Source organism: Leuresthes tenuis, unplaced genomic scaffold, assembly GCF_036924035.1.
Source record: "Leuresthes tenuis unplaced genomic scaffold, fLeuTen1.0.hap1 SCAF_8, whole genome shotgun sequence".
Classification (NCBI taxonomy): Eukaryota; Metazoa; Chordata; class Actinopteri; order Atheriniformes; family Atherinopsidae; genus Leuresthes; species Leuresthes tenuis.
This window is the reverse complement of record NW_027325362.1, coordinates 10,791,866-10,809,987: the sequence shown is the minus strand read 5'-3', so window position 1 is coordinate 10,809,987 and position 18,122 is coordinate 10,791,866. Positions and strand designations below refer to the sequence as shown.

The window sequence follows — 18,122 nt, the reverse complement described above, 5'->3', positions numbered from 1 at the left end:
TGGCCATTTCACTCCTTTATTGGCTTTATGATTGTGTGTGGCTGTGTATTTTAATGCCTAACAGGATGCACTTTACATTGGCTTGATTTCCTGCACAGTGACTCTGTGTTAGAGGAAGAATTTTGCGTTTTTGCTATTTACTACTTGATAAGATATGAAATATTTTCATAGGCTTTACTTCAGAGTTGTTGATAAAACTCAAAACTGAGACTGGTAACATATATCTCATATTGCGTGGCAAGCTAGACGGGTAATAAAATGAGTGAATTTCCTTTTTGTAAAGTGCAACCTCATATTTGAAGTCATGATGAAACAATTGAAGTGATACTTGTTTTTTGTTATTGATAATACATACTTGTGGGGTCCTCTGGCATTGAAAAAAATATACATAGAAAGTATATATATAAATGAAAGGACACATTTTCATCAGATATGTGCAGTAAAAGGCACTGTTGCCTGAAAACAAATAGATTAAGCACATCAAAAGTCAATGGAATCTTTTTATTTGGTTATCATGTCTCTTTTGTCACCTGTACCATATGTCATTTTTGTTCTTATCCACGCTCCATTCTGTCTCAAGAGTATTTTGTCATCGAGCCATCATCATTTGGCATATTTGGCTTTCTTACATTTTAATTCAAAAATTTTGCCTTGCTCCTGTGCATATTGCCTTTTCTGACTGACTAAAATTTCTCTTTCTGGTTTTTATGTTTTATTTCAAATTATTTTATGTTAATTTTATGTTTGCCACCTTATTGCTTTTTATTTGAAATTATTGTTGAAGAAACATCTGATCGAAGCTCGTCGAGAACACAGCCTTCTAGCCAGCCTCACATACCTGTCTTTTCAACGAGATCTTATCAGGCGTGGTCGCCTGTTCCTGTCGCCATCCCTGGCCAAGCCAAATCTGGGTTTGGCTCCCTCTCCAGTTCATCGTCCAACACACCTTCTGCCTCTCCATTAAAGTCTGTCTGGTCTATCAATTCTGCTTCCCCCATCAAGACTAACATCCCTGGATCACCTGCCTCCTCTGTAAAGTCAGTTAGTGACACAGCCTCTCCCATCCGATCTTACAGAAGCATCTCCTCTCCTATAAAAACTGTCGTCCAGCAAGCCCAGTATCCTGTCCAAATCACCCCCAGTCCCCTGGCCTCACCAGGCAAAAGTGCGCCAGATCCTCTATCTATGAAAGGATTGGCGGCATTGTCTGCAAGGACCTCCCCCATAACTTCCTCTGGTGGAGGAAACACTCTTCTTGAGAGACCATCCATGTGTCTGACCCCACCAACCTCCCCCAAATCTTCTCTAAGTATGTTCAATTCTCCTCTGCCATATAAGACCATATTGGGAAACTCAAGTGGCACAACATCTTCCTCCTCACCCATAAAAACAGTCCCTGGTCTCTCTTCTGTTCGTTCCTTTGCCTCAGATGCCACTGGTTCTGCAAGAAACCTGTTCTCCTCACTTTCACCACCACTGAAATCCAACACCTCTCCAAGTGCCGCAGCTCTGATCAATGGTAGTGTGTCACCGACACAGTACCGCTCTTCATCCCCAACATCTCTTCTCACAAGCAGTCTGCAAGAGAGAATACAAGCAACCACCAATGCTGCGACTACAAGTGTCAATGCAGCCTTTGATGAAGTTGAAAAGACATTCAATTCTTGCTCTGCCGGCTATGGCACCCTAAAGTCCATGTCTTCTTCTGCATCCTCCTCATATCAGTCTATTAGATCATCAGCATCTAGTTCCCTTTACGCCTCTCTCAGATCCCCACCTAATGCTACCACTGCTGTAACGTCTAGCACGATGACTGTTCCAGTATACTCTGTTATTAATGTGATGCCAGAGTCCCAGTTTAAAAAGTTACCCGAGGTGTCGAAATCAGCTGCTGCTCTTCTGTCTCCGAGAAAGACTCTGCCCTCCGAGGTGAATGCTCATTCATCCTTTGCCAGAACTCTTTCCCCAATCAAAGCCCCCCTTTTTTCTGCTGGCATCAAATCCAACACTACATCACCTCTGTCATCTAGCCAAGAGATTCTAAAGGATGTTGCGGAAATGAAGGAGGACCTAATAAGAATGTCAGCCATTTTGCAGACAGACCCAAATTCTACAGCCAGTAAAGGATTTCAGTCTGATTCTCCCAAAGAGGGTAAGATAGAGGATGAGGAGCCATATCGGATTGTGGAGAAAGTTAAACAAGACTTGGTAAAAGTTAGTGAAATCCTCACCAAAGATGCGGGGAAAGATGGTAGGGCCTCCCCTGCAAGGGGTTCATTGGATGACATACACTTCGCAAAAGTACAAGTTGAACAACCACCAAGCAACTGGAGCTATCCACCGAGATATGAGACAGTGGTTCCTCAAGCCAAATCAAAAATAATACCGGACAGAGATTTTAATCTCTCTAAAGTGGTTGACTACCTGGCCAATGATGTGGGCAGTAGCTCTTTTTCCAAAATGCATGACACGAAGCATAAAGCAGATGAGGGCAAAAGAGAAGGAGAGGGCAAGGAGAAGCAGAAACGAGTCTTGAAACCAACTATAGCAGTTCAGGAGCACAAGCTCAAAATGCCCCCAACAAACATGCGGTCTTCACCTTCAGACAAAGAAATCAGTAGAGTAGCAGATGCCCTTTTTGGAGCAGACACTGTGTTAGAATCCCCTGATGATATCTCACATGAACAGGATAAAAGTCCTCTCTCAGACAGTGGATTTGAGACCAGGAGTGAGAGGACACCTTCTGCCCCCCAAAGTGCAGAAGGCATGGGTCCCAAGGCCCTTTTTCAGGATATCCCAGTTCCACCAGTGATCACTGAGACTAGGACTGAGGTTGTCCATGTCATCAGGAGCTATGAGCCAGAAGATAACAAACAGCCTGCAATGGAGGATGCACATCCTGTCAGATATATTGATTCAGATTGTAAAGGGCATCAAATTCAATCTCCAGCAACCCCAGACCAGAATAAATGTCATTCAATAAAAGTCAGCTCTGAAGAAGATCCAATGGGAAAAGGGATGAGGGTAAAGGAGGAAACTCATATCACTACCACCACCAGAATGGTGTACCACAAACCAACTGCCAAAGAAGCAGCATCAGAGAGATGCGAGGAAACAATGTCTGTGCATGACATAATGAAGGCTTTTCAGTCAGGCAAGGACCCATCTAGAGAGCTGGCTGGACTGTTTGAACACAAGTCTAGCAATGAGGAAACATCACAAAGAGTCCTTGATGACATCAACTCCAAACCTAAGGTTGAAAGAATAATTGAAGTTCACATCGAAAAGGGCAATAAAACAGAACCAACAGAAGTCATCATCAGAGAGACAAAAAACCAAACTGAGAAGGAAATGTACTACTACCCAGGGAATAGACATGAAGATGAAGAACCTGAGGAGTCACTTCCAGTGTACCTTGACTCACCCAGAGGGAACACACCTATGTCACAGGAGGAAGACAGTCGTCCTAGTTCAGCCCAGCTCATGGCAGATGACTCCTACAGAGCATTAAAGCTACTTAGCCAACAATCTGTAGAGTACAATGAGGACGAACTATCTGAGCTTAGAGGGGAATCTTACAATTTTGCAGAGAAAATGCTACTTTCTGAGAAATTTGACCAATCTCATTCTGACACAGAGGAGTATTTGAGAGATAGGTCTCGCTTCCACTCACCAGACAGAAGTAGTCATAGCGAGGGTAAGTCAGTTGGGCCCAGAACAGAGTATGTCTTTAGGTCTTCGAGAAATGTATTTGACAAATCTGGAAGAATGGCCAATGTCGATGATAACTTTGACAAACTGACACTTTTGCAGTATTCCTCTGAGCCTGGTAGCCCAAAGCAATCTGTTTGGATGCGTGTGCCAGATGACATGCAGAGTAAGGATAGTAAACAGCTTATGTATGAGGACAGAGTGGACAGGACTGTAAAAGAGGCAGAGGAGAAACTAAGTGAGGTATCTCAGTTCTTTCGGGATAAAACAGAGCAGCTCAATGATGAACTTTCGTCTCCAGAGAAAAAATCACGCAGACCAGACTTCAGGGAATCACGATCAGGGCCCAGTTCAACACAAAGTAGCCCAGAGAGGTCACCCTATAGAAGTGGGGGTAGTGGGGAAGAGTGGAGCAGGGAAAGGCTAAGAGATAGGTTTGGTTCCAGTGAAAGAAAATGTGCAAGTTTACCCAGCAGTCCTGAAAGGAGAGTATTGCTGCAGTTTAGTGATGTAGACACAAGGAAACAAGGAGAGGGTAAACCACAGGGAAATGCAGGTGATAATTCTAAACCTTGTCAAATGTCTTCTTCCAAAGTCAGTGCTGTAAGGCTAAAGTTTGAGCAAGAGGCTCAAAGGCAAGATAGGAGTCCTCAGGGTTGCCAAAATCCAAACCCTCCTATCAGGAAACTACAGGAAAGTAAGCTACCAGTGTATCAGGTATTTGCAGGTTCTAATATTCCTAAAGCACCGGACAATTCAGGTAATCAGAGGAAATGTCTGGAGAGTGAATCAAACAAGTTTTCATCCAAGCATGAGATCAGTAGAAAAGAACAGGAAGAGAACCAGTTGTTTAAAACATGGGAGAGCCAAGGGTATGGACACTATAAACCCCAGTCTCCCAGACTTTCTCGTTCTTCAATCCAGGATACTACAAAAGATTGCAATAACAGTGATTCCCAAAGACAAGAAACAACAAAGAAAATAATCTATACAGAATTTGTAGTCCGAGAAAGTCCAAATAGCAATGATGGTCTAAAAAAAAACTCGGAATCGCAAATTCCAGTAAGAAAGACATCTAATTTCTCAGAAATTAACAAATCCACATCTTTAAATTTAGATGAACCTCATGAGAGACCTGGGTCTCATACACCTACTTTAGCTAGAAAGCCGTTACACAGTAGCTCTGAATCGAGTAAGTCTACTCGTGGATCATCAGTAGGAAAATCCACAGTGTCATTGGAGGGTAGCCAGTCAAATATAGTGTGTAACGGTATTGACAGTGAGCAGGTAGAGTATTTGGATCAAGTAACTCCTGTAGTTGTCACTGAGGGCTTCAAAGACATTAAACCCTTACCTGTTTATGTCAGCATCCAAGTAGGAAAGCAATATGAGAAAGAAACAGCTTCAGGGCAGCTGGGAACATACAAAAAGATAGTAAGCCATGAGAGTAGAACAGTGCATGAGACTAGGGGAGCATTTTATACTGTCAAACAAAAACAGTCTCCATCTCCTCAAGGAAGTCCAGAAGATGACACTCTAGAACAAGTGACATTCATGGACAGCTCTGGGAAAAGCCCTGTTACCCCTGAGACCCCCAGCTCAGAGGATGTTAGTCTGACCTCCAGAACGCCAGACTCTGTGATAGGCTACATGCCTGGCATGCCAAGCCCTATCCCAGAGGAGTCTGAGGAGGAAGAAGCAAAGACCTTCATTTACAAAGAGCCTTCAAAGGAGGGATCCAAGCCTGCTTCCCCAGAGAATCGCAGTAAAAAGCCGGATGGAGAGCGAGGAAAGTCAAAGGACAAAAGAGTGGCTTATATAGAGTTTCCACCACCTCCTCCTCTAGAGGCAGAGCAGTCCGACCCTGAGAAAAGGGGTTCATGTGCTTCATCTGAAGCAGAAACAGAGATGATGGAGGTGAACCTCCAAGAGGAGCATGATAGGCACCTCTTGGCCGAACCAATCATCAGGGTCCAGCCTCCATCCCCTGTACCACCCGGAGCTGAAAACAGTGACTCTAGTGATGATGAGTCTGTCTTCCATCCCATCCCTATCAAAAAGTACACCTTTAAAATGAAGGAAGAAGGAGACAAACATCCAAAACACAAAAAAGCAGAAAAAAACGGAAATAATAAAGAGTCTGGGGTTAATGGTGTAGTAAAGGGGGAGGATGCTGATTTGGAACAAAATGGCAATGACCAGTCAATCACTGACTGCTCCATAGCAACCACAGCTGAGTTTTCCCATGATACAGATGCAACTGAAATAGACTCTTTAGATGGGTATGACCTTCAGGATGAGGATGATGGATTGAGTGAGGACCCTAAAACCTCCAGTCTGTCCATTGATGGAAAAACCACTGATCGCTCATTTAGTCAGTCTAAGCTTGAAGTGATTGAGGAAGAGAAATGTGAAGAAGGGGATGATAATGGAAAAACTAAAAGCAGCACATCTGCAGCGAAAAGTAGTGAAGATGAAAAAGATTATACCCTTGAAGGAAGACATCCAGATAGGCAGGGCTTCGGAGAAAGCTACTTTGGCTACCAACTTGACGAGGAACTGAATTCAACCTTTAAGACTGTTGCCACCAAAGGTTTGGACTTTGATCCCTGGTCAACAAAAGGGGTTGATAATGAAGGGGTTTTTGAGTCTAAAACAAAAGAGGAGGACCCCAAACCCTTTGGTTTATCAGTGGAGGACAAATCTCAGGCTACAACACCTGATACAACCCCTGCTCGAACACCAACTGATGAGAGCACACCAACTAGTGAGCCTAACCCCTTCCCTTTCCACGAAGGGAAGATGTTTGAGATGACCCGCAGTGGTGCTATTGACATGAGCAAGCGGGACTTTGTTGAAGAGAGGCTTCAGTTTTTCCAGATTGGTGAGCATTCCTCTGACCCTAATACAGGGGAAAAGGGGCGAGGGGGCAAGATCCTGGGGGTACTTTCCTCTCAGTCAAAAACAGGGGAGAGGTCCACAGTAGATGGGAAGGTGAAGGTTGTAGATACTACCTTAGACAGCAGCACTACACCAACAACACCAGCAGCAGCTTCAGCAAAATGCAGCCCTCCACTGCCTGGCAGTGACACTGGCTACGCTGGTGCTGATATCCCCGCCTGTGAAGCCATAGTTGAAACTGCCTCCTCATGTACAATCACAGCCTCTAAGGTGGATTCCAAATTACGTATTCCTATTAAGATGGGTATAGCTGCCTCCATAACTGTGAAAAAAGACTCAGGGGATCTCACTGAATGTAAAGCTGAGATGTCAGAGGGTCAGATGGTGCCAGAATATGTTAGTATAGAAGGTCAGTGTACAGAAAAACAGTCAAGTAGTCATGCTGAGTCCAGGCTAGAAAGAAGAGATTACCCCTCAGAGAATTGCAACAACAATAATAACCTGGAGTCCTCCAGTGTTCAGGCCAACTACATTCAGTGTGGTAGTGTTGTATTTAATTTGCAGTCCTCCTCTGAGCCTACCCTTCAGAAAGCTAGCATGATAGAAACACTGTGCTGTAGGGATTTAGATGAAAGAGTAGAAGTGCACAACAGCAGTCAGGTGCAGGAGCAAAAAAATGAAACAGTTAAAGAAAATGAGGTGAAGCAGCCCAAGTCAAGACTTCCAGTGAAAGCATCAGGGTGGTCATTTCATACACAGGGAACAGCCATTGGCAAGCAGAAGCCCAAACAAGCAGTAACAGCTGAGGTCAGGAAAAGAGGAGAGCCAGCCATAGCCAAAGTAGAGCCCAGATCTAGAATACCAATCAAGGATGTTAAAAAAAGTAGTCCTGCTGCCCCAATTAGCACTATATCAGTTCGGGTTACCTCACAGTCGATTAAGACATTGGACACAGAGAGATCAGCCATACAGTTGCCCACAAGGCTCCCACTTAAGGACAGGCATCAGGTCAGCAGTGTCACAAGTAAGGGAGCGTGTAGGCAGGACAGACAGGATAACCCTAGTGAGGTTTGCAAGCGCACCATCCAATACTTTAAAGACATTAGCGGGGAAACGCTAAAGTTGGTGGACCGCCTATCAGACGAGGAGAAAAAGACGCAGACAGAGCAGTCGGAGGAAGACAGCACCTCCCGGAGCACCTCTCTGTCGGACGCCTCCCAGCCTTCCCAGCCCTCCCAGCCCTCCCAGCCCTCCCGCTCATCCAGGTCTGGTAGAGGTTCGAGGGCTGAGGCCGGGGCCGCGTCCGTAAGGGCAAAGGTGGCGACGACGGACAGGGCCTCCGGCAGTGAGAGGAGCAGGAGGAGTAGGCGGACTGGTGGGAAGGAGGGCAGTCAGGGACTCACAGGGTCTCGAACGCCTCCCATCGCGGAGATCAAGCCTAGTTTGTAAAACTTTCACACTATGTTTAAACTACATCTATATATTTAAATATTTCACCTTTGGTTGCATGACATCGTGATCGACTGGAATGCCTGTGGCGTGTTTACATATTCTCTTAAGAACAGTAGCTGTCATTTAAATTTCTTTTTTGCCATTGATGTACTGTCTACTGTACTGTCCATGTTGCAAGATTCTCTTTCCTCTGTTCTACCCTTTCAACCCTGTTAATGTTCTGTATGAGGGAGTGAGCATGCCAGTAGTAATGGCTGGCCACTCGCACAACCAGTCCCCTGTTTGACAACTGTCTGTCTGTCTGTGCAGGGTGGTTACTGACTGTGATACTTGTGGTACTTTGTTATATGTTTTTTTTTCATGTAACTGTCCTTGAAACTAACTAGTTTTTACAAAAAACACAAAAGTGTTTTCGCATGTTGACATTTTAGATTCTAACATAGACTTTTCCACCCTAGATTTGTAGAACAATGAGTCTGTCATTGAGAGTCATGTTATGTTTTGTTTTGTATTGTGTGGTTCTCATGACAGTTACTGCCTGCTTAGAGGATACATACCACAAACAGTCACAGAGCACCACTTACTCTACGGACACATTTATATGCCCATAATGTCTCAAGTATGAACAATCCTTTTCTTGCCATCTTGGGTGGATAACTGAACTAAGCTTTATTATATTCACACACTAACTTTTTCCAAAATTTTAATTCTGATAAACAATGGCTTTCAGCTGCATATTTAAGCATAATCTATTCACTGACATTCTGATCATAAGAATAGATTAAAAAATTTAGAGAAGAACAAATGGCCAGAAAAGGAAAATTACACATTTATTCTTATTTTACATTAGTGTACATGAGATGAAGGATGTGAATTATATTAATCTATCATTGTCCTCTATCTTCTCCAGGTCCCCAGAGTCCATGTGAGCGAACAGACTTGCGCATGGCTATTGTTGCAGATCACCTGGGTCTAAGCTGGACAGGTACGAGTCATGTTGTATTGCTTTTTTCTTTGTCTCCACATTCTCTGGGTCCTCTTGAAAAATCTATTTAGCTTAGGAATCTTTCTGAGTGGAATCAGAAATATCTGAGTAGCAGCCAGAATGAGAGTTGTTTGAATTCTCCAAATGCTAAGGAAATGAGTTCCAATACTTCTTTTACAATCTTCTTTAACATAGGATACACTAGACCATCCTATTTGAAAAAGGGAAGATTACTAAATCCCACAATTCCTTGTGGCCGCAACTTTCACAGCTACATTTGATTATTATCATCCAATTGTACTAACTGTAAATTTGTGTTGATAAATATGAAGACAGGACAATACTCCTTTGTTTAATTGAATATTCCTTTTTTTATTACAGACCTTGATAATAAAGTAAGACTTTATATTATTTCTAAATATATGAGATAACCTTCATATAACATTGTGATAAAATTGCAATAAACTATCTAAAGCACGTTTTGTAGAATATTTATTAAACAACTGTAGTTCAGTGATGCAGACCCACATCACAGTTTAGTGTAAGTGTGGTTGGATTCTCAGCACAATTATTTTTTTCTAAGTCCTTATGAATTTCTCCTAACCACCCTTCCTCAACCCCATGATGTTTCCCCACAGGAAAAGATGATTGATCATTTTCTGACTATCAGACTGGACTCTCTAAGTCTGGCATACTTAAACTCTGTTGTTTGCTGCCATCTTCAGGCTGTCTTAATGTTTTACAGACTATTTATTATAGTATATTCTGTTAATGACCTAATCCCAATCTCCATCCTCAGACTTCAAGGCACATTCCTTCTAAGTATGTGAGCGTTCAGGGCTGTTTAGCAGTCAAGTCATCAAGTACAATGCCATTGTTGACTCTTTTTGAGTCATTTTCACACTCTCCAGCAGAACTTGCCAGGGGTTCATTGTGGAACTGGTGGTGTATAAGCAAGGGTATCCTGCCCCCCCACAAAAGGAAAGAAATCAGCTTGAAAGTTTATTTTGAAGGTTTAGGGATGATTTCTTAAGGTCGATGATTCCAGTTTGAGATGGAACTGGAATCGTGTGTGGCCTTGTGGCCTTGACAGGCCAAGCTAAAGATTATTTTAAAAAACTAAGTGCTTTTTTTCATCACAGGATTTACATAATTGTGTGAAGTATATTGTGTTTCAGCCCTTGTAATGTCTGTGTTTGAAATTTGAGTATTTATGTTGTGTTACTTTTTGTATCATATTAGAGCTTGCTCGAGAGATGAACTTCACAGTGGATGAGATCAACCACATAAGACTAGAGAACCCTAATTCTCTAACAGCACAGAGCTTCATGCTTCTTAAAAAGTGGGTCAGTCGAGAAGGGAAAAATGCCACAAGTAAGTCTAATATTTTTATAAAAAATATCTTACTTTGCTGTCTTCTTTTTATTTTTCATTTTCTTCTGCTCTTAATTGAAGGATTAAAGTTTATTATCTCAAAGATTTTTTAAAGTTTTAAAACTTACTTTTTGATTTGACAAGCTACTGTTCTCTGTTGAAATACATTTCCTTAACAGGAGTTAATCCTCCTCACTACCTTCCTGGCGTGCTTCTCTTACTTGTCATCCATCTGCTCCTAACCCCTCCAAAAAACAAACTATACAAGAAGCTTTTATTTATGATTAGTAAAACCTTGGAATATTCACTTTTTTTATCTGGTGACTCATTCAAATTTCACTGCCTTCTTTTCTTCTACAGCGGATGCCTTAACTGCAGTGCTGACCAAAGTCAATCGGATGGATATTGTGACTTTACTGGAGGGCCCAATATTTGACTATGGTAACATTTCAGGCACGAGATGTTTTGCCGATGATAACGCTGTTTTCCGGGATCAGGCTGATGGTAAAGTTTAGCTCTACTAGCTGACCTCTTACCTCTCCCTGCTACCTCTTTTGTTGTGCCAGTGCATGGACAACATATGCATCATCTTAATGCAAATTTTATAGTCTGATTTATTTGTTTGGACAACTGGATTCTGATGGCTTCAAAGGCCTTCCTGATTTCTGTAATTCTACAGCATATTCGCCACTGAAAAAATTACAATATTGCATTTAAAATTTCAACCCTTCTGGCTTTTCCAATTTAAATTAGGACTATTTCTAATAACCCTTAAGCCCCTTTACTTAATTCAACGGATTTATTCGAATTAAAATAACCTTTTCTTTTAAATCAGGTTGTGCTTGGTGTGCACTCTTTTCTACAAATCACGATGTATCCAGTTGTTGCAAATGAGCAATTGTACTGCTAAATTCCCTTTCTAAGTGCATGCTGCATACTACAGACTGCTTTAAATGTCTTTCAATTATGTCTGACTTGAGTAGAAATTATATAACCTTGTAGAGTCTGCTTTTCTCTGTTGATTTAGTTTAGCTCTCCTAGTTCTCCTCCAGTTCCTCTGAGCCTTCTTTGGATAGATGAGAGAATCTCTTCCCCTGTGAAACCAGACTGCCTCCTCCTTCTCCTCCTCCTGCATCCCACCACTTCCCCCATGGCAGTATCAACCGCTGATTACAGCACATAACAGCTCTTAACTAATTAAGAGTCATCCATATGTGCCTGCTCCTAATCATCCACATTATTCATTATTTTGTTGTTTCACAAGCATGTTCCATGTTTGCTTGTCTTTTATGTGTTCTTTTTCATCTTTCTCCAATTCACCTTTTATTTATTTTTGTCTTTTCTGCATGTTCTTCACCCTTATCCCATCCCATAGTTTGCGTGATTATCCCCCTAACTCCCAGAAGCACTGAAAAAGCTTTCATACTGCAGACAAGTCCTATCATTCCTACACCTACACCAACTCCTCCACCCACTCCCCTCACACCTGCGGTGGCAAATAACTATCATCCCTTGTCCTCACGCCGCTCTCCAAGTTATGAGTCCTCTATTTCGCTGAAAGACTTGGCACCTTCAGCACCATTTGAGCTGCCACAGTCTAGCTTCCTCACCCCTCTTTTGCAATGCCCCATCCCTCAGTGCCACTCTGCTGATGCTCATAAATCACCTGCCTTCCTTTTCTCTTCCCGCATGTCCTCCACTATCCCCCCCATCACCTCACCATTACATTCCTCACCTGCTCCTAACTACCTCTTTTCTGCCACATCTGTTCCAACATCTCCCACATCAGTCCCAGCCTCGCCGACTCCCCCCATACCCACTCTATCCCCCTCACAAGCTGAGTCAGTCACCCCTTCTCTCAAATTATCTGAATTGTCACCTGACATGTCCTGTCATACTATTGCCCACGTCAAAACAGTCAGCACTCCAACTAACCACACCATAATACCTTCTTCTAATGACCCCAACCTTTCTCAGCCCATCACCATGCCAGTTTCACCCATCCTATCTTCTACCCATTTCACAGCCTCACTTTCTGTTACCACCTCAGCAAGCAAAGATTCTTTAGTGGCCCAGCCGGCCTCCTCTTCCTCTCGCCCTGTCTCCCCTCTTTCCGTTTGTACTCTACCTCCCATTTCCCCCTCAGGGTCCCGTTGTCCTAGCCCCAGCCCTTCTTCCCCACCTCTCCGCTCCCTGTCTCCCTGTCCTGTTTGTCAGTGTACATGCGCGCCCTCAGTGCCCCCACCTCCAGCTCAGAACCGCATCGATCCTTCGAAAATGGAAATATTCATCTAGCGTGCTATGTCCTTTTTCTAGTTCCTTCTATTAGATTGTTCCTTATTTCTCTCATCTGTCATCTGTCTCATGTGAGCAAGTAACAGAACACCCTGGCAAATATTTAAGTCTTGAAGTCATTACATCCCAAGTTATTATCTATGTAGCTTTATGTGGCCACTAATGCGCTCCCCTTTTGACATCTTACCTCAATCAAACCATACAATTAACACTTTCGGTTTTAAGAATTTTGCATTTTCAAACATCTAGTATGACATCTTTGCATTTGTTATAATTTAGTGTACATTTTTTATATTTTTGCCATACTCTCATTGTACAGGAGCTGTTAATACATTATATATCACCTCTCAGCTAGTGGTTTCCTGGATACATGCTCCACAACTTGGTCTATGTGTCACTTTCCATGTCATATGCTGTTTGTGGTAGGGTATGGGTGTATTTCATTGTGTTATATTCTTTTGTGGCATGCTTCTGTGTGTGTATGTCTGTACATTTGTCATCCTGTCACCTACAGATTATCAGAGCATTCTAGCGGAACTGCAGTCCCCCGCCGCACTGCACTCTAACCCCTACTTCCTGGAACCTGAACTCCCCGTCACCCCCAACCCTTCCCTTGCCCACCATCAGCAACATCGTTATCCAGAACCAGATACCCCTTTCCAGGCCGACACTCAGCCCCCTCCTTGGACTCCAAAGATAGAGGCCAGTAGCCAAGAGCCAGACAGCCCCCCTAGGAGTCCCCCCAGACCCAGTGAGCTTGCCTTGTCCGTCCCTGCCTTTGAACTCCCTGATCCTGTTTCTCCTAAGGTTAGAAAACCCCACATCGCTCTGAACGACCAGCTGCTTTTGAGCGAGGATGAGGACAAGTCTTTTCAAGAAATGGAGCCCGCCCGAAAGCCCAGGTCACGCTCCTTCCCAGCAATGTGTGAATTAGACTTTGACATGGCATACTCCACATCTTCCCCTTCACTGTCCTCAGTGTCATCAATAACCCCATTGTCGCCTGACAGAGCACAATTGGGAGATGGAGGAGTGCATATTGAAGCCTTTAATGGGCTACAAGAGGGTGTAGGTTTGAAAACAGGTCAAAAGGAAGTGTCAGAAGAAATAGAGAAAGTTGTTGAGATGGTTGCAGTGGAGTTAGCAGAGGGAAATGGATTAGTGGAGAAGTGGGTAGAGCAGGACTTGATAAAAAATGTGGAAAGAAAGTGTGAGATGATTATAAAAGACATGTCAAAGCTTTCTGAGGAAAATATAATTTTGGTAGAACAGAAGAAGGATTCTGCAGAGCAAGAGAAATATATAATTGAGCAGTGTGACCTTATTCAAGATGGGAGTAAGAGCTCGGCGTGTGAGATAGAGGAGGATATAGATGAGCAGAATCTCTCGAAAGAGCCCCATAGTCTGACAGAAATTGGACATGAAGTAGAAAAATGTGCAGTTGAAGCAGCAGGTGTCAAAGAAAGTGTTGATCAAACACCTGACATTAAAAAATCTGATGGGAACTGCAGGAAAAAGGCTCAACTTGAAGACAGAATTGATGACCTAGATGAAGACCTGAAGTTTAAAGATGAAAGAGATATTTGTGTGACATCAGAAGGGGACTTGGCAGCTGAGGACCAGACTGTTGCTGACCTTTCTCCTCAGGCCTGGGTTGAAGCACTTGGTGAACTCCAGCCCAGTGAGTCTGGATCTAATGAGGAAGAAGAGGAGGGAGGCAAAGAAATCCCAGATGAGGCTTTGGGATCTTTGCTGGAAGAGCTGAGGAAAGAAGAAGGCTCAGAGGAGAAGGAGGAGGACAAAGAGAAGACTGAATCCAGGGATTACAAGGGTCTTGAAAACGTTGAAAAGGCAGAAAAAGACCTATGTTCACTTTCAGGTTGGCACAGTGATTCATCTAGCGTCAACGTGGAACCTCCAACGCCAGGCCGCAGTGTCAGCTCCGACCTGCTTGACAGACGGGAAAGGTAGAAGTCTAACACAACAATGTTTTTTAAATGGAATCCTTTGCAAAGTGTTGACTATTTTATAACTTTGAAATACTATTACTGCAATTGGAAATGTCTCCAGAAAATTGTTTCTTATCCAACAGCCAAGAGAACTCAAGTGACTCCATCACCTCCTCATCCAGGGGGGAATCAGGGAGGTCCCGACAGAATGGCGATAACTCAAAGCACTCACCTCAGGACGGCTCATCTGAATCATCAAATGGCAGAAAGGAAGAGGGACCACTGGTGTCGGAGAAAAAAGTCCAGGTAATTTGACTTCAAATTACAATGATTAGAATCAAATGAAAAGCTCCTGAATGTTAGTTGTAAGAGTACAGCATATCAGTATCTTTAGTTCTAGGTTGAAACACTACACTGCAGTCTGTTATTGCAGGAGAAACGCCTGAATGTACGTCATGTGTTGTGTCATTCCAAGTTTCTCTTTTTTGATACAGCCAACCATGGATTTTAAAATCACATCCAGGGCATCAACAAAAATGTCTCAACTAACAAACTTGTTTGTTGTGTAATGATCTTACAACCCCTTCCTCTGCAGCGAGTTAGTGTAGATTCCGGTTCAGAGGATGAACAGACCGTAACCACCAGAATCTTCAGACGCCGTCTCATTTTAAAGGTACCCTGAAAGCCTGGAACAGAGGCTGGCTGGGCTTTAGTTTGGTTTGGTTTATTTTAGACTGCTGAGTCTGGTGTGTGCAGTAGTCATTTTGCTTGGTGTACTGATAGTTATTCTCTCGCTGTGTGAGTTAATAAGCGTTCAATCAGATATACTTGTGTACATGTGCTACTGACCCTGTCCCAGTTCATGATTGAAGACTAACCCGGCCATTTTTCTGACATGAACATTCTTCTCTCTTGAGGTTTCCTCTCTGTGTGGTGCTGGTGGAGGAGTCTTTCTTTATTCTGTTGTTATGTTTGAAGAGAAAAATCCTTGATTCATGCGCTAACCACAAACACTTGCAGGGAGAAGAGGCAAAGAATATCCCAGGCGAGTCTGTAACAGAGGAACACTATATGGACCAAGATGGTAACCTCGTCAGTAGAAAAGTAATGTTTAGCTTTCTTCCTATGTCCCCTTTCACTCTGAAATACCACAAAGAGAGAGGCTGACTGTTTTTGTAAAAGTGGAATCCTTCAGATCTTTTCTTCTTCTGTCAACATCCTTCCATCTTGGGCAGGTGATCAGGAGGGTTATTCGACGGGTGACATCTCCCACACCAGATAACCAAGGAACCGATAGGTGGTTCAGTGACCTTCAGCACAGCCCAGGGTCAGAGGTTGGCATGAAGATTCTCTTTAACTGTGTTCCTTCAAAGTTCAATCGAGAAGGGGATAATGTTATCCCCATGTGAGAGTGTGAGTCAGATGTTATGACCACAACTGCGTAACATCAGACTCCAAAGTATGACTTAAAGCTGCACCCGGGATGACTAATAAACAATTATCACACAGTGAGGCTAAATTAAAAAAAAATGATGTTATGTAGAGTCACAAGTACTGTCCTCAATCCTGTGATGTCCACTGGTGTGAATAAAAAACCTTCTCCTAAATTTAAAGAAGATTTGGAGGGGATAATAATAAGGGGAAATTGGGGTTAAATTGGTAAAGAAAGAAACACTTTAAAACAGATTAATACATTATATATCACTCAGTTCAAATTTTGTTTCTATGTTAAAGACCTTAATTGTCCCTCTCACCTCTGTTTGATTGCAGCTTTAAGTCATAAATAGAAGCAGTCACATTTCCTTCAGTGCTGCAGGTGAATTGCTGTTTAACACTGGATTGGCAAGCTCAAGATAAAAGTTGTGTTTATCTCTCCAATTGAAGTGCAACCTTGCATGCTGTGTTTTTTGACAATATGTGGTGTATACTGTACCTGAATACAAAAGGGGATAATAATGGTACTGCAACTGACTGTGGTTTTAATTGTCCTTTAAGAATTTAACCCATTAGCCAATGTGATGACTAATGAGTGCTGTGACTTTGCTGTTTCTAACACTATTCACAATACCATAATTTCTCTTCTTCCAGGTACCTTGTTGGTGTGGGTCCTAATTATATTTCTTGTCATTAAGATCCTACTAACCTTTCATACAGTCAAATTGCAAACTGCTTTGTATAACAGTGCTATGAAGTACAACCATTTAAAGTTCCGGCTGCTGTTTCCACAATGTGGGGAGTTATGCTGTTTTTTGGGGTTTTTTTTTGGTTTGCTGTTTCAGTTTTTTGGGGGTTTAAACTTGTTTTTCTATTATCTCAACATAGAAATTACATTTTTCAACTGCTTTTCTGTGTTTGTTGTTTTTTTTTTCTAGCAAGGAGAGGGGTCAAGGAAAAGCCGGCGGAAGGATGAGAGAAGATCAGGGGATAAAAAGCACCACTCATAGGGATGGCTGTACTCTAGCAGGTGGGGAAGTTTACTGTCTTTTCTGTAACACAGTCATGATGCAGTTCCTCATAATGTGTTGCCAAAGAGTACCTTTCCGTGTGTGGTATGTACCTTTTTTACAGCACACATTTTGACACGTCATGACATGTTTATTAATTATGGCTAAATTCCACTTGGTTCACCATTAATGTTATTACAGGTTGAAATGTCTACAATGAAAAGGCTCTGCTGTCCTTTTCATCCTATTATGATGCACATTGGGTCTAATACACAAAAACAATGTGAAAAACACATTTTCCAGTTTTAGATATGCTGGGCAGTTGAATAAACATCCCGAGTCCACAAATGTTTTCATTTTTGTATTTGTGGATACAAACAGTTGTATCAATATGATCACTTAGGTTTTAAAACATGCTTTATATCAAAATAAAAAAATGTATAAATCCACGTCATCAGAAAAAAAATTATAAAAAGAGTATTTATAAACATAAAATATAAGAAGGTGTATACGAAATACCAATCACCACACTAACTAGAGGAGGACAATAAAATAGGACAGACCTGGCCACAGTCAAGCATATAAGCCATCATCATGACGGGATAACATGCTAATAACAGACCTCTGTTTATTCTTATATAGGTGGAATGTTTATGTAAGTCTACAGAACAAAGACCTATGTCAGAAAAAACAACCAACTATATAAAAAAAATTGGTTCTTCTCTGTATAGGTTACTTCGCCAAGATAAACCTAGACTCAAAGACAAAGTTATCTGTGCATGGTAACTGTGTCTGATGAAGAGCTGTGGTGCTCAAAATTAAAAAAATAAAGGGTCATTTATGATTCTCCGTCATTTCAACACTGTAGCCTGATGTGCACCTCCAAAAAATTCTAACTACACGTCACGTAGACGCGGGACTTAAGGGCTGCGATTGGTCCGCTCAGAACGTAATTTCACACCAGTGTTGTAAATTCCCCCGTTCCCAGCCTCGGCCGGTTGTACAGACCAC

The 18,122-nt window shown here is 42.4% G+C and overlaps 1 protein-coding gene across 5 annotated transcripts in view; it reads left to right on the top strand.

The window, feature by feature from the left end:
- The window catches only part of LOC140312919 (ankyrin-3-like), a 91,170-nt gene that overhangs the window by 69,788 nt on the left and 3,260 nt on the right, over positions 1 to 18,122 (top strand). Inside the window, exons 39-48 of one of the 5 annotated variants that reach the window (XM_072390806.1) lie at positions 785 to 8,053; positions 8,975 to 9,049; positions 10,292 to 10,423; positions 10,784 to 10,927; positions 13,233 to 14,685; positions 14,811 to 14,973; positions 15,263 to 15,340; positions 15,688 to 15,771; positions 15,903 to 16,001; positions 17,040 to 17,131. In XM_072390806.1, coding sequence (XP_072246907.1) covers positions 785 to 8,053; positions 8,975 to 9,049; positions 10,292 to 10,423; positions 10,784 to 10,927; positions 13,233 to 14,685; positions 14,811 to 14,973; positions 15,263 to 15,340; positions 15,688 to 15,771; positions 15,903 to 16,001; positions 17,040 to 17,111 — 9,569 coding nt within the window. In that variant the 3' untranslated portion in view covers positions 17,112 to 17,131. Of the gene's footprint in view, positions 1 to 784; positions 8,058 to 8,974; positions 9,050 to 10,291; positions 10,424 to 10,783; positions 10,939 to 13,232; positions 14,686 to 14,810; positions 14,974 to 15,262; positions 15,341 to 15,687; positions 15,772 to 15,902; positions 16,002 to 17,039; positions 17,132 to 18,122 lie in introns of those variants that run through there. The other 4 variants (XM_072390807.1, XM_072390808.1, XR_011917014.1 and 1 more) reach the window with 4 other exon arrangements.